Source organism: Melospiza melodia, chromosome 5 (assembly GCF_035770615.1).
Source record: "Melospiza melodia melodia isolate bMelMel2 chromosome 5, bMelMel2.pri, whole genome shotgun sequence".
Classification (NCBI taxonomy): Eukaryota; Metazoa; Chordata; class Aves; order Passeriformes; family Passerellidae; genus Melospiza; species Melospiza melodia.
Genome location: NC_086198.1, coordinates 689,525 through 705,749, shown reverse-complemented (window position 1 = coordinate 705,749; position 16,225 = coordinate 689,525). Strand labels below are relative to the sequence as shown.

Here is a 16,225-nt window from a genome sequence, read left to right as displayed (position 1 = left end):
TCAGTGAAGGCTCTCATGCTATGAACTATATAATCCATTTCTAAATCCATCACTTATCAGATTCTCCAATAAGAGATATAGAATTAAAGAAGAGAGTGCAAAACAGGAGCAAAGAGAATTGTATCTTTAAATTTTACATCTCTAAAACCTCTAACTATAGGAAAAAAAGGAAATTAACAATCAGAATTTACTGATTTTCTTTAGGATGCCTACCTAGCCACACAGAGAAACCTCTGTTCTAGTGTTCATCTTTGAATAAAGCACATTAATTTTTCATCCTCATTTCCAGAAAGGGGTGAAAAAGTCACTAGTAGCCATAAGACCCTCCAAGCTCCTTTGGACCAATAACTGCTGATGAATTTACTATGTGCTGCAAGTACTGGGGAGTATATCCACAGAGTACACATTTCTCATACCCATTAACTGCTATAAGAACAGGAAACACACCCCTTGTCTCCTCATTCAAGTGACCTGTCCTATTTTGCCCAAGAGAATTAAATCCTAGGCAGCTGCCTTCTAATCTGAGCACAGATTTTTGTCTTCCCTGATTCCACAGGTATACAGGCAAATCTCAAATATACACATAAAGTAAAACTGAAAATTACATGCAGAAAACAACAGCCTGGTAAAGAAAACGCTATCAAAAGACAGTCTAGCCAACAGAACAGAAACTCTCAGCACACATACTGTTGTCTAAAATGAAGCAATTCCTTATCTAAACTGTTAGAACCTTGCCTAGTTTATACCATCTGACCTTTTCTTCTCTCTGCTTAAGAAATGAAGAATCCTGAAGAGTCTGGATTGCTTCTTGCTACCAGCATAAAAGGACAGGATAATAAAAATATCTAAGGACTGAAGTCCTTTGTCATCTTTGTATTGGCATGTCAGAGGGAAAAATATCCATAGATGAATAGCAGATTTTGAATTAAAGCACAGAATAATCTAGGGGATAAATTTTACATGTGATTTCAAAAGACATATTTTGGGATATTATGTACTGGGACTCAAGTCACCCTGGTTTGCCATCCTAAAACTCTTCTGGGCAATGTTGCAAGTGAAAATGCCTAAGGCATACAAGATGCTACCAGAGCCTGCAGTGCTTCAGTGAAGGGATGAAACCACAAATATTGCTGTGGTGCACTCTAATGCTGAGGGCAAAACCAATTTGATGGTCTTGTGTGAGCTGGCACTGGAATCAATGCGTGAGATTAAACCTGTGGTCTTGCTTCTACAAGTCTATCAAAACTATTAGATGCATCATTAAAAACTGCATTCCTAAATGTTCTTCTAAAACACTACTGGAAATACTGTCTACGAGACAACATTTTTATATCAATGAAATTATCAAATTAATATTTCTGGGATCCTCTGTCAAAACAGCACACTCTTTATGCTGAGAATTTTCTTCTTATTTTTAGCAACAGATCATTCAATCAGGCAGAGTGACACAATCCACTTTTCATTTAAATGAAAAGTAACCACCTTTTCCTTTTTAAGATTTGAGAACATGAAAACTGTTCATAGGAAACTGAGAAGCTCTAACAAAGCAAGAAGAAGAAAACAAGAGTCCTCTGTTTGCAATGATACAGTTTTCAGTCACTGAACGCCATAATCTCTATGAAAAGGTTTCAGTTGGAATTTAAAAATGTTATTTTGACTATGTTTAATGAATACTAGCCACCTAGCAGTACACCCAAAAAGAATTTAAAACTCAAACCTAAAGCTTTTAGAAAAGTGCTTTTGTGCTTTCTCAGCTCTATACCATCTGAAAAAACAATAGCCAATAAGGAGCAAAATAATTGTCAACACTCCTGCTGAAAATGTGGGCTTTATGTAGCCTTTAAATATCTTGCCAGGATTTCTGTTTAACTTGGTTTTGAAAGGTCAAAAAGGAAAAAATATTCATGAAGAACATAATGATTTATAATTAAACATTAATTACGTATTTATACCCCTCATAACAAGCATTTTTCTAGGCATTTATTTCTCTCCTTAACTAGACAGCATCTTATCAATTTTTCCTTTTAATGAGTTTTTATCAAAAAAGAAGAAGCTCTAAGTTTACTGGTAGAAAAAAAGCACTATGTCAGAGAATCATAACTACATGATATTGAATATATTATTACTTTATATAATACACACACACACACAAACACACACACACATATATATATATATAAAATATTAGTGACTGCCCATTTTCTTCTATGAATCACAACAAATTTTAGTCATTAACTGAGGTCATCTGTCCAAAAGCCTGCAATCAGGAGTCCCTGCTGATTCCACCAAAAAGAAGTTATAAAATTAATGTGTATGTCTGTGCAGGTCTGAATAAAACCAACAGGAAAGGACTTCTGGTAAATGTATGATCTTTGCTAAACCATCACTTCACAGGGTATGGGGCTTTTACTACATTGTGAAGTCAGAGCAGTAACAATTGAAATAGTAAAGCATTGGCTCAATGCCATGATTAATTACAACATACTTTCAGATATAAGACCACTTCCTAAAACATCCTTTAAGTGCTATTAATTTTTAATGTAAACAGAATTTTACAGGAAAAGTATTAGCAACAATATAGGGCATTAATGCCATTTTAGTTACTTGCTTGTCTATACAATCAGCAGGATGACAATTACTGAATTACATTAATACATTTCTTAAAATATTTGATTACATTTGGATCTGTCCTCAAGAGTTCAACTGAATGTCATTATAGGTTTTCTACACAGCAATCAGCAGTCATGTTCAGATGCAAACTCTTCAGCTTCTGCTAAAGAGAACAGCAAACATTCTAAGAAAAAATTGATGCATTCATTTTCTCAATTTTATTACATCTTCTACTATTTACTGCAGCTTGTAGTACAATGATTCTATGATTTGAAGGACTCATTTTTAACCTCTGCAAGAGGAAAAAAAAACAATTCCACAAAACACTGAAACAAACTTTTCATCTGAATAGTCTGAATTTATGAAATTGAGATGAAATTGTTGTCCCCAGAGATAGAGTGCATGGTTAAACAAAGGAAATACCACTGATTACATATCTTTATTTGATTTTTTGACACAAGTATCTATTTTATTGTGATAATTATTGTTTTAGTCAGGTTGTTGCTAAAAATTAGAAATAAGAAAAAAAAAGGCTGATACATATCAAATGCGAGACTAACTGGTGGTAGAGCATCTTTAGAAAGCATTATCATTGAAAAATAACCTAGAAAAATATATGGAATTAAATATGAAAGACTTTGGGAGAGACATGTCAAAACTCTGTGCTAGATCTTGGGATATTCCAAATTACATCCTGGTACAGAGAAGACATTCTGAACCTGGCTCCCTAGATCAAAAGGAATGTTCATTCTACTTGAAATGTAGTCTTAGTGGTGGTTTATTTGAAAACTTGTTCTGTATTCCTTCCTCAATGTATGATGTAGAATAACAAACTGCTTAAATAAAAATGTTTTCCTACACTAGTAGGAAAAGCTATGGCAGCACATGAGAGAAAACAGCATTATCAGTAGCCATTATTCAAGATTAATGCCAAATATTAAAGAATTTAGAACAAAGAGCTTTCCTTAATATCTCATTAATAATGTAGACATAAAAATTAGAACTCACCAGATAATAGGTAATTTTATCTTTGACCTTTATGAGATAAAGCCTGCCAAAGGCCCATCAGGTGACAGTACCACAAAAAGAAGGTATCTTGTCACAATTTTGAATTAGAGCAGAATAGCAAACCAGTAATATGATATTGAATAGGAAGAAACAGTTTTATGATAACCAAAGTCTAGCAGAACTAAAACACATAGAACTATGAAATAGCCCAGGTTGAAAGAGACCTCAAAAGATCACCAAGTGCAAGCTTTCCTGGGTAAGAGAGCCTAGATGAGAAATACAACATGAATGCTGATGTAGAAACAAAACTCATATCCCATATAAAATCCTAGCCATGTCCTTTTAAGAAATGTTAATTCATATTGATACAAGTTGTGGAGAAGTCTTTAAAATGATCACAGGAAATAATCATCTAAATGTCAAAAGAATAAAAGCTTTGTTTATATTGCAAAAAAAAATGTCGATGAATATCTAAAAAGCAGTGCTCTCCATTGATGTAACTACTAGAACAGTAAAATCCTGGAGCGGACTCACTAATTACAGACACTATTCTAGTGTTGAAACTCATGCTTCTGATGCCATGTCCCCGAAAATTAAGCAGTGGATGCTGTTCCTCAGATTTTTCCTCTTCTGTCAGTCACACTGATGTCAGAGTAATGGGTGCTTGTTGGTGCACTGTGACAAATCTACCATCCCTGAATACCATTTCCAGTTTAAAACTGAGACACCTAAATTGCACATCCCGCATTTTTCATCAGTCTACTCCTTTATTTGAAAACCACCATGTAAATAAACACAGTGCAATACACAATTAAGCAAATTCAAGTTTCATTCATTATTTATGGTTTTGAGGATTGAGTTGACTAAAATTTCAAACACACTTGGGTAGATCTAGTCTTCTAGATCATCCTACAGGCATTTAGGCCAGCAGTAGAATGTTAAGGTCAGTATTACTGAAACCAGTTTTGGAAACAATTCCCTCTTTTTCTTTGCTTCTCAGATCTTTTATCACTGTCTTAGGACATAAAAGCCTCTGGTTTTTTTCTCAAACTCTCATTACTCTAAATTGATACAGTCTGACATCAATATCTGTGCTAAACCAATTGATTGACATTTTGGATTTTATCAAAAAAGGGCAAGCTGTAGCATAGTCATAAACATCAGTAACCATTATTGAAAATATTTTCATACTAAAATTCAAATAAAAAACTGAATCTATTAGAGAATTTTCTCATTTTTAGTGAGTCACTCATAGTAACTGATACTCACTTCTTATGTGAATTAGACCCAAAATCTGGATTGTGAATCTTTTTCTGACAGTATAATTCTGAAAAATGTACTAATTTAATTGTTTTTAATTTATCCTCTAAATAATAAAAACATACCCTAAGATAGGAAATCAATAAAAAAAGCATATTAGTAAAGAAAAATCTGCATACCAGAGCTGCCATGGCCCAGCCAGTTTTGTTATAGATGAACTCTAGATTATTTCTTCGCAGATATAACAAGCCACCAACAAGAGATACCAGAAGAGCCAGTGCAATTGTACCAGAATAGTTAGGAGGCCTGAACACTCTAATCTGGAAGGAAAAATGAAAATACAGATTGTAATAAATGCTTACATACAGATCATCTTCCATGTGGAGCACCAAACACAATGGAGCACCTCTGAAATTTGGTTTCAGAGTCAGCAAGACAAGTCCCTAAATATACTTTAATAAGAAAAAAAGTACTTTCTTTAATGAGCACATACTATGAAAAATATTCATGTTTAATTTGGAACTGTGCAACTCTGAAAGATTATTTCTTCAAAAGATTTGTAGGTTGTGTCTGAATTAAAAGCAGCTACCTTTGAATCTAAGTGTTTTGTATAAAGTTTTGTAAAGCATATTTTATTTATTAACAACTAATTATTACTGCTTGTTTTCATCCAGAATTAGACTACAACAAAGCAAGAATGGAATATAATCTGCAGAAGTTCTCACAAGTACCAAAAATGTTATTTTTTTAATGTGTTGTAGAACCCTTGCTTGACAAAAAAAGTTATTAAGGAAAGATGGAATTTATTGTCAACCTGTCTCAAACCACAAAGATACATTTACCTTCCACTTTTGGAATTGCTGAAAGACTTACATGAACATCTGTTCTGTCAGCTATCCATTTAGCTAGCTGTTCAGCTGCAAATCCGATTCTCTGCAGGTCAAATGTGTCAGCTCTCTTGGGTTTACCCTTCGGAGGAAAATGCATGAAAGTCGGAGCAGAGTTCATATTCAGCTACAAAACCAGGAAAAACAGCAGGAAAAAAATTAGTAACCTTATCCTCAAAATATAATACCACAATAGCCTCAATAACACAAATCTAATTAGCACCAAAATATCACTTGCCTCCATACATTACATTTTTTGAAATATTCTCATATACAGTCCTCCAAAAAGAGTGCTCACAATATTCCTTCCTGTAGATTCTTCAAGATGTTTAATTATTTAGAATGTTTCACCCACAAGCTTTTCTATATAAGAGTATCTTAGTGCTTTAAACTTCTCATACATTGTAAGACCTTTCCTGTAATTGGCAAAACAAAGATCCTGCACCCAACCAATCTATTAAAGTATATTAACTTATAATTCTATGGGAATAAAGTAGCTTGATGGTGTTTGGCTACAAGAGACTAACCACCAGTGACCAGGCTTTTTTGGAATCCAAAAATGACTGGATAACTAGCTTAAGCTACATAACTTGCCCTAGAAGTTACTATTAATTATGTGATGGTGCCACTGGAACTATTCACAGGATATTAACCTCAAAGGTGATGAACAAATAGATCTACATATACATTTGCTATTTGAAATTTTGACTTCAGATTCACAAGGCAGTATAGGAAAATGTCATTTCACTATATAAAATTCCTCTGTATTCAGACCATCTCAGAAATCATGCAATAAAGCACTAGAAGAAATGAAAATTAACATAAAAAAAATCAGGGGTAATGCTTAAAGCTGATGCAATATGGAGCTTTTTAAATAAAGAAGGGGTTTTTTTATATCCTGAAAAATGAAGTTCACACCACATTAGCAAAAATTTATATTGAATCAAGTACAAAGCTGAATTTATCAATAGAAATTATCAGCTAATAAAATATTTTCAATCTAAGCAAAAAAAAATAGCCCTTTTTACTGAAATGATTTGGAAATAAAAAATATTCCAAGGGAAGCTAAAACACATGCTGTGAAATAGTTAAATAAAATATTTTATGAGATACAGAAGCATCCAGACATTGTACAGTGTTTGGAGGCAGCTGATCTGGAACTGGTTTATCATTTCTCTATAAACATGGCAAAAGCTGCAAAAATCAAAATCACATTACTTTATGGGGGTTTTTTTTGCTATGGCATCAGTATTACATGACTTTGCACACATAAATGTCAAGTTAGAACCACATTTCCCTCAAATCCACGTTGAAACAGTCATTGGTAAAACTTATTCTTAACACTCTATCTCCTAAAAAAACTCTTACATATTTATGCTCAATTTTGTCTAAATGTAAACATGATTTTAAATGCATACCATTTAAAATAAACTGAATTTGTGCCCTGTTATACAAGTTATAAGTTGAACTGAACTCTTCTAACATGTGCTGACTGGCTTAAGAAAAGGTCAAACAATATATTTTGTGTTATTATAACCATGCAGGTTACAACATATATAAAGTTCTCCAGTCTATATGGTCTATAGGTTATAAAGCTTTAATGTTTATAGCAAAAAAGTCTTTAATTTTTAAAGCAAAATCTTATGCCACTAATAACCATTTTCACACAATGTATTCTAATATTTCAACTAGAAGTAAAAATAGTTATTAAACACACTATTTAAACTATTTAAAGTAAGTATCCTGAAAAGACATATTAATCTTTCCCCTGAACATTTAAAGTCACACACTTCACCAAAAGGTATTTAAAATATACAGATAACTTCAAAGTTTTTCACTCCTCCTGACCTGCACTTTTAGCTTCAACCAATGGACAAATATCAAAGATAACATGCCAGTATTCAGTATTCATTTTCAAGAGATGACTTTTTCCTTGACTTCTCAATTTCAGAGCAGACCTTAAACTATTCTCCAAATTTACTCTTCACAGCCAACAACTAAATTGTAAAACAGTCTTTTCTCTTTATCCTGAAGAAATTCCAGACTAAATATTACTGAAGCTGAAGAATATTGCATTACATAAAAGCAATTAAAAGGCTCTTATACTAAAGAGCTTTTTTTTCCCTAAAGAGAAAATAAAGGAAATTTTTAAATGAAAAATGTTACTTAAAGCATGTTTAATTCTAAAAAATGGCCTAAACAATTGCCTAGAAAACGTTGCTTATATACATATACATATAATGGAATCTATAAACAAAGATTATAAACTACACTTGGAAAATACTAGAAGTGGTTATTAGTAGAGTCTGTCTTCACTGATGTTTAAGAAACTGCTATGTTTTTAACCAGAAGGAAACTGTATACAAAACAGGGGTACGCACCTGCAAAGAACAACTAATTTATCTTCTATTATTTGACAAATTGACATGTAAAAATCAACAATGCTTTACAGTATTCAACATTTACCTGCTGAAATACATCTGCCCCTTCATCATAATCCACTATTGTGAAAAACAGTTTGTTTGAAAAAGCAGATGAATAGCGCCATGAATTAGCCAGCACTTGATATTCCTCATTAGCTTGCCTGTTAAGAAAAAGAAACAAATGTATATCCATATGCCATTCACTTGAAAAAAATATCCTATAATCAGCTGCAATGGTTAGATGAATTACATTTGCAGTATCGTTCTTCACATCCATACTATGAACTAAAAAGTTTCAGCTCCTTATGCAACTTTCTGTTTCAAATTTGTCACCTCCAAAATTAGAAATGTGTTACGTTAAACTATACAAGAGAAATCCCGAGATAACATTAAGAAAAAGTAATGTTTTCCATATTTAAAGTCTCAGTAAACAGGACTGGTCTGAGTTGCAAGTATCAAATAGATCTGCTAACAGATCCATGCCAGGATACGCTTATGTGGCCCTTGAGGGTGCTATCAGGATATCCTTGCTAGAAACAGCTGTACATAAGGAATTCTGAAACTAGGGGACAAACAGCACACAACAGTGAAAGCAGCATGTTCCTAAAATAGCAGAGCCATAAGAGAGCCAAAGAAGCTGCTAAGCACTGGGGAAATGATCCTGAGGGAATAAAAACTAGGCTTGTAAGCAGCATGACAAACTCCAGACCATTTCTCTGAAAGGCGTTCTAGATGTGGTGATTTTGTACAATATCTGAACTTTTCCATCAGCACTAGAAGGTGATTTGCTACTAAATATTCTCCTAAAGAAAATAATCAAACAACAAACAAAAACCAACCAACAAATCCACGAAAAAAACCCAAAGAGAACACAAACCAAAACAAACAATTTTGCTCTGACTTTACTAAGAAGAAGAGAAAGACAAAGGGAATTCCAGGACAATAATACTAGCAATGACATCCCCTAACCACACAGTGCCATAAAACCACAGGTTATTCCACAGGACAAATCTATACCAACAAAAATTCAGGGGAAAAAAAACACAAAATGAAGGGATGCTTGCAACACTTTCTGATTTAGAGAGACTCCTTGGCCAATTTCCATATTACTGTTTAATCACATCCACAGTAGAGTCCAAACCAGTGGTTTACCACTTGACAACTCAGCTTTGCATATGATAAGATTTTGAAGTAGTATAAATGTGTTCTGCAGCTTTTTTCAAAACAGTGTTTCTAGAAAAACAGTTCTATGTGTTTCATGATGCAGAATGCTATTTAAAAGCGGTAAATTCAAAAATCTGTTTGCTCAAGAGAAACTTTGCACTAAACATATATAAGAGAGAGCAAAGAAGGGAAGACAATTACAGGATCACAGATATCATAAGACCTTCCCCATTTCTCCATAACTGAGATCAACCTTAGACATGAAATATATTACATACAAACTCCAGCACAGTTGTGTATTATTAGGAAGTCTACTGTACATGAAAAAAAAAATCATAAAATGCCAAGATTCAAAATAAATATTGATGATTTCTTACTCCCACAAAGAATTAAATAACGTGAAGCACAATAAAACTCAACTTTCACCCTTATTACCTGACTCAGTAAAATTTGCTACCTAACACCCTTACTCAATGGGCAGTTTGCAATTAAAAAAAGAAAAGAAGCAATTTAGGCATTAGATTGGTTACTTCTAGAAACAGATACTATCACTAAGCAGACTAACATTCATTGTCATCCTGAAGAGGGCAGTCAGACCACATCAAAGGAATGCTGTAAAATCTTAAGCAATATCTGTAGTGCAGTCTTCTGTTAAACCTGCTATATTTAAGCTGAACCATTTTTATTATAAGAACAAGATGAAAATCAGTTCATCTTGACGCCACCATTCTTCTTTATCTACCTTTCACTTGTGATGAAACAGTGTTTCTGGGAAATTTAGATACTCCACTTATGGCCCCACTATTTGAGAGGTCTCTTGTTCCCATTGATCTCCATATATTTTGCATCTTTAAACTATTCTGAATTAATGAGTAATATTTAAAGTATTATTCTTCAAAAGGCTGCATTTTTTTGTAAGAGACTCAAAGCACAATTTCATCCTCTCACTGAAAATAGCAAACCATTCTATGATGCATCCTCATAGAAGCTCTTGAAGGGTATGGAAAACAGTGAAACAAGGAGCAGCAGGAATACAAAGTTAAAGGATTACCACACACTCATAACTGAAGATCATCCTACACACCACTATATCATTTCCAATTGAAAAATTTCTGATAGAATAACATTAGTAACTTTTTGTAGCACTGGTTCAATCCTTCTCAGACACAATAACAGTAAAAAGCATAAGTACTTGACTGAAAAAACTCAGTCTTCAATTATCAGTTATCAACTTGACAATATCAACTGTCAAGTTTTTATCTACCTATCTCTATAATTAGTTCATACCCATTCTACCAGCCTGTTTCTAGGAAGCAATGTTAATTATACAAAATTACTAGAATAATTATGTGAAAATCTATAAAGGCATAAAGCAAAGAACTACACTTGGTCTGAACTCGACAGAATATAATGTTAGCACTGCTCATTTTCTTGACAGGATTTTTTAATAGATGGAGAAGATTTGAATGTTATCACTGCTATAGTCACCTCTTTGGAATTTCATCATAACAGCAACACAGGAGCTAGCAACAACTGTAATATTGACCAGCTGGCAGAAAATAGTGGCCAGATCAAAAGGGAATGCTACTATTAGATTTACTCAGAAAATTCAATATACTGGAAAGTAAGCTACTAAGCAAATGCTCTACAGAAATTCTTCCATTATGCAAGAGGTGCTCATGAAATATTAAAAGTTTTATTTAAAAAGATTAATTGTGTGTGTGTATAGCAGTTAATCAGATTTGTATAACTTGAGATATATTTAATGAGAATAATTTTATTCTATTGGTCTGACATTATAGTAAGGAAAACACAAACTGAATATTAGGAAAAGAATAAAAGAGTATGGAATTATTTGAGAAAGAAAGTAGTAAAGCATTATTTTCTGGCACAGTATGTACGATGCTTAAAAATGTACAGTTGGCACAGAATGTACTACCAGGTTACTTATACATTCTTATCCATCTTTGTAAAGTAAACTGTGATCAGTGCTGCAATTTACTTCCAATACAACTTCTGGTTTTTATTTGCAATGGTGCTCCCCAAAACTGAAGGAACAAAGGGCTAAATGCATATTTTGACACCTCTGTGTCAAGAAGACTATAAATTCAGAATGCTTATTTGATTTTGTTTAAGATGACTTATGTCTTGATGAGAAGCACTGAAAAATCTACAAATGTGTCCAGCAAATTAACTAAATGCAACAGAGAGTATAAACACATTGAAAACCATGCAGGTTTTGCAATCCAGGTATCTATAAAAGGAGAATAAAGCTAAAATCTATGCTATTCTATTTACAGCATCCCATGAAATTTTCAATATTCTGCAGATGAAAAGAAGCTATGAGGTCCTCTTCTGTAGAAGTTGCAAAGTAAAAGAATAAAAAATTGTGATCTCAGGAAGAATAAGGAGTCTGTTATGATCCAAGTATAAAATCACTGCCTTGTTAAGCAGGACTCATCAATACTTCTATCAAGGTCCTGAAGTGCACAGGAAAAGCAATTGCAGAACTTTAAAAAGCTTGTTCTAAATTTCCTATTCCTTCCTGGAACAAAAGGTCTCACTACATTTAAGAGACTTGTCAACGATTTTCTCACTCTCTACTCTTTATCAGCTAACAAAAAACTAAAACATTGGATCCTGTTTCATCTTTCTGATGATGCTCCTTGACTGCCACAATTCTTCTTGCTGTTGATCTACTCTTGCATCAGCTATTTGATGTCTTCTGAGATTTTTTTTAAGTGAGAAACCAACAAAATTATTTTTTTTTCAGAATTAAAAAACCTCTTGGAGGTCTCACTGATATGGTAGATGCTAATAAAAGCATTTGGAATTTCTTCTCATGTATTTTTCCATTTTCTTCTCATATTTTCAAGGAACACTAAGAAAAAAACTAACACAAAATATGCATCTTTTTGTTGATGGGCCTCAGCTGTTGGGGAAAAGCTCAAGTGACCAGTCTCATTCCTCTGACCCAGATATCCCTTTCTAAATGAAAATATCCCAGCAATGAATTTGAAAAATGAACTAGACCAAACTCTGAACTGTTTGATAACAAACAAAACACCTCTTGTATGCACCTGTATTCAAAGCAGAGATGGTTGCTTCTGCCAGTCAGATAAGAGAAGCAGAGCTCAGAAACCAAACTAAAAGACTTATATAATGTGTTTATGGAGTGGTCAGATGGTACAGCAACAAACAAAAAAGGAGCTAATTATAACAATGGAAGATGCAGGGGACAGTCAGCATGAGCAGGCTTGAGCTAAAGCCCTTTTGTAGGTAAAAATCAAAATACTAATAATCAAGTGAGGCAGGGGGGTCACTGAATTCTGGCTGGTAAAAGGTGCTGATGACTTTGGAAAATGTAGTGATAATAAAATGAGGGAGCTGATTGCAAGATGCAAGAAGATGAAAGGCACAGAAGCTGGCAGCAAATTTTCCCCCAAAAATCATTCAAGTTAGTCCAGTAGTTACCATTTGCCTGTATGCAATACAAAGTACAGGCTGAGGAACAGTCCCTCCATCTCTATGAAGATATTCCTGTCAGAGGGAATGTGTTTTTTTCTCCTTCTTACATACATAAGTAATTTTTTTCAGCAGTGTGACTGATGTGGGTAACAGAGATAAACTATTTAGCTGAGTGAAGACGAAAGGACAAAGGGAAAAAGGAAGCTAGTCTTACATCCTGAGGAGTCACTATTTAGAGTGAGATTATTTCTGCCTGCTCATCCAAACTGATGCATCATCACAGTGCATCAAAGGGCCTTTCAGTATCTACTTCCAGTGTACTGTTGAAGAATATATACACCAAAACCAGCAGTAACAGGTAAATCAATTAAAACCAACCAAGTTTAATTTCCTGGAACCCAAACAGTTTAATCAGACACATTTCCAAACATGCATGGAAAAAACCCCATCCTAAGCCATTAGAAATGCATTCCAGCTCTGTTTGAGAGCACATTGAATAGCTAATCAGTTATTCCTACTTCATTTCCTAACACCAGCTGTGTCATATTGGACTTAAATAACTGGGACAACAGAAAAACTGACATTTATGCTACCACTAACACAGTTGTAAAGGCATCACGTCTTTCAATACTTTTTTAGATCAGAAAACTGGAACTTGTTTGTTTGTTTACAAAGCTAGATGAAGGAGTTCTGCTTTAGAATGAAGATAAAATTTCCTTGAGAAAAGCTCCAGAAGTGTGACTATGGGCTGTACTAATGTATGTACATAGCTGCTGGCTTTCAGAAGTCTTCATGTGTTAGGACTAGATTGATTCAGACAGAATTGACTGAAAGGATATTTTTTGCATACAAAAGCTTATCTAAATATCTAGTGTGCCAAAGACTTCTTTGTATGCAGCATTTTAACACATCATTTTAAATTGATATGATTTCCATACACTTTCACAAATCACATGGTTTGTGTGACTGATGTTGTAACATCCTCCTTGCTGCACAGAGAAAATCCTCTGATTGTCTGAGACAAATCTGGTCAGCTTTCCACATGTATCATAGAAAGATAAAATACAGAAGTGTCAAATCTACACACCAAAAGGAAAACTTTTTTGTTTTAATAGTTTTGTGGTGCATAAACCAACCATGCTCAATTTTTAGAGAGGAAAAAAGTTTTCATTCTTGTGGCAAAGTTATTCAAAGTCAAAGAGTTCAGACTAGATACTTCTTCATATTTCAAATATGACATTGATTTTTTCTCTCTATGCAACTATTCCAAAAAAATTTTGACTAGTAGCAGTTAACTTAAATCTTGAACAAGAGCATCTTCACAGAACATTACAGATTAAGTTAAAAAATCAATTTAGCCCTTAAGCAAAGTGGCTAGTGAATATCTAACAATCAAGTAATGCATGCATTTCAGTTCTATATATCCTTACAGTGCTCCTGTCCATTAATTAACCATTGATTTGAAAATGTCGATTTTCCTGATAATGGTTTTATGTGCAGTATGATCAACCTCATTAAATTCCTTTTATTTCACATGAACAAATGGATCGCAATTTCACATTTATTTAAACAAACCCAACTGAAAGTAGTATGCTCATTTTTCCTTCATTTTATGCTTAAAGATTTTCAGTTGCTACTGTACAAGATATCTAGTCTGGTCTTTCCTAAGATGAAGTTTAGAGGCTCTTTTTTAGCACAGTAAACAATATACAGTTGCAAGCAAAATAAACTTCCTTAATATCAGCAATATTTATGTAGTTTAACATGCCCTACAAAAGACCTATATGTAGAACATGGAAACAATTTGCCAAGGCCATTATAATGACAAATACAATGACCCTTATAAAGCTGAACTTGGTGCATCTTGTGTAGCTTTACCCACTGGTAAATAAGGAATGATATAAAAAAATATAATAAACTTTCAACTGCTGTGTCATCTCCTGAAGCTGAACTCTGCCAACATAAAGAAGAAACAACAGAAAAGAAACTACTGAACTAAAAATTAACTTCATCTGAGAATGTTGGACAATTTCTGTACCTAATCCTTCAGCTTCACAGTCCATATATGGAGGGTGAAGTGGAAAGACAATTTATGTACTCTCCATCAAAACTGACCAACTGACTTCAATGACACAAAATAAATATATACAAAACCAAAAACCTAATAAAAAACATAGACAATTACAGATACTCAAGTTAAAGTATCAGTTGTAAATGTCACATTCCAACACATCAGAAATCTAACACACTACTACATTTACCAACCTCGCATATAGTTTAAATAAATGTATTTAAAAACAAGAAATAGTATTACCTCATATACAGCCCACATTTTTCAGTCTTACAAAATATTCTGCCACCTATTTAAATAGTGTTTAGAGTTCCCTGCTCAATAATCCCATTTATTGCTAAACACAGTAATTTCTAATGCATATTTTGGCTGAAGAAGGTTTTATTAGCACAGTTTCTGATTTAGTGAGGTAATTAAGTGCATGACTACCTTTCAGTGTCTTGGCCCTATTTCCCTATCATTAGTCATTTTTGGATTAACTTATTGCACTAGGGACTTGCAGAGAGAGATCTTGAACTTAGAAGACTACTAGAGGCACTCTAATACATATTCAGAGTGGAGTTACCAGAACACATCAAATTGGTGTGACAGACAGTATTCCACAATATTATGACCTCATGGAAAAATGTGCTAGCACATAAGAACTGTCCAAAGCTGTGAAATCAGAGGGCAAGACATCTGCATGAGCACCTTGGGCATCTCTTAACTGAAGAAATCACTGAAGTGCCATTATTATTAAATGGTAATGAATCACTTAATGCCTTTGGAAAGATCATGGATAACTGATAATAAAATAAAGCTCATTTCTTAAATAGAAAGTCTTCCTCAGCTGTGTACATTTTATTCAACTGTAATTTAAAAATCAAAGCCTGGACTAATTGTAAAATGTGACACATGGATGAAATGCAGTTGAAAAGATGCTCTAACAAACAACCACATGAGCGTGTTGATTGGGGAGCACCTACCCCACGCAAAGAACAGCCCCACTCGGCACACTGCACATCGATTCCACCACTCCCTTGCACACAGGTAAGGAAGGTGAGCAAGGTCGCCAAGGCATGGATTACCTGCAGACAGAGCACTGCCGCTGCGGCTGCAGAGCCGTGAACATCACCACCACAGAGTAGTTCCGAGGGGGGGCCTTCACAAACCTTCGGAATTTATCTCCGTTCATGCGGATGACTGAGCGCCTGGAGCTCCACTCCATCAGCTGCTCCACCTTCTCGGCCAAAAGATTCTGAAATCGAGGACAAGCGTGAGGAATGTTTCAGCTTGAAATTTAAATGCTTTGTACCTACATTCTGCCCGTGCACTCTCCAAATTCCTCTGGACTC

The 16,225-nt window shown here is 34.1% G+C and overlaps 1 protein-coding gene across 4 annotated transcripts in view; it reads right to left on the bottom strand.

Moving 5' to 3' along the window:
• The window catches only part of TUSC3 (tumor suppressor candidate 3), a 108,047-nt gene that overhangs the window by 54,485 nt on the left and 37,337 nt on the right, over positions 1–16,225 (bottom strand). For all 4 annotated transcript variants that reach the window (XM_063155947.1, XM_063155949.1, XM_063155950.1 and 1 more), the window contains exons 2-5: positions 15,959–16,128; positions 8,232–8,349; positions 5,752–5,892; positions 5,058–5,198 (exon numbers count right to left, since the gene is read on the bottom strand). In XM_063155947.1, the coding sequence (XP_063012017.1) occupies positions 5,058–5,198; positions 5,752–5,892; positions 8,232–8,349; positions 15,959–16,128 (570 nt within the window). The remainder of the gene's footprint in view (positions 1–5,057; positions 5,199–5,751; positions 5,893–8,231; positions 8,350–15,958; positions 16,129–16,225) is intronic.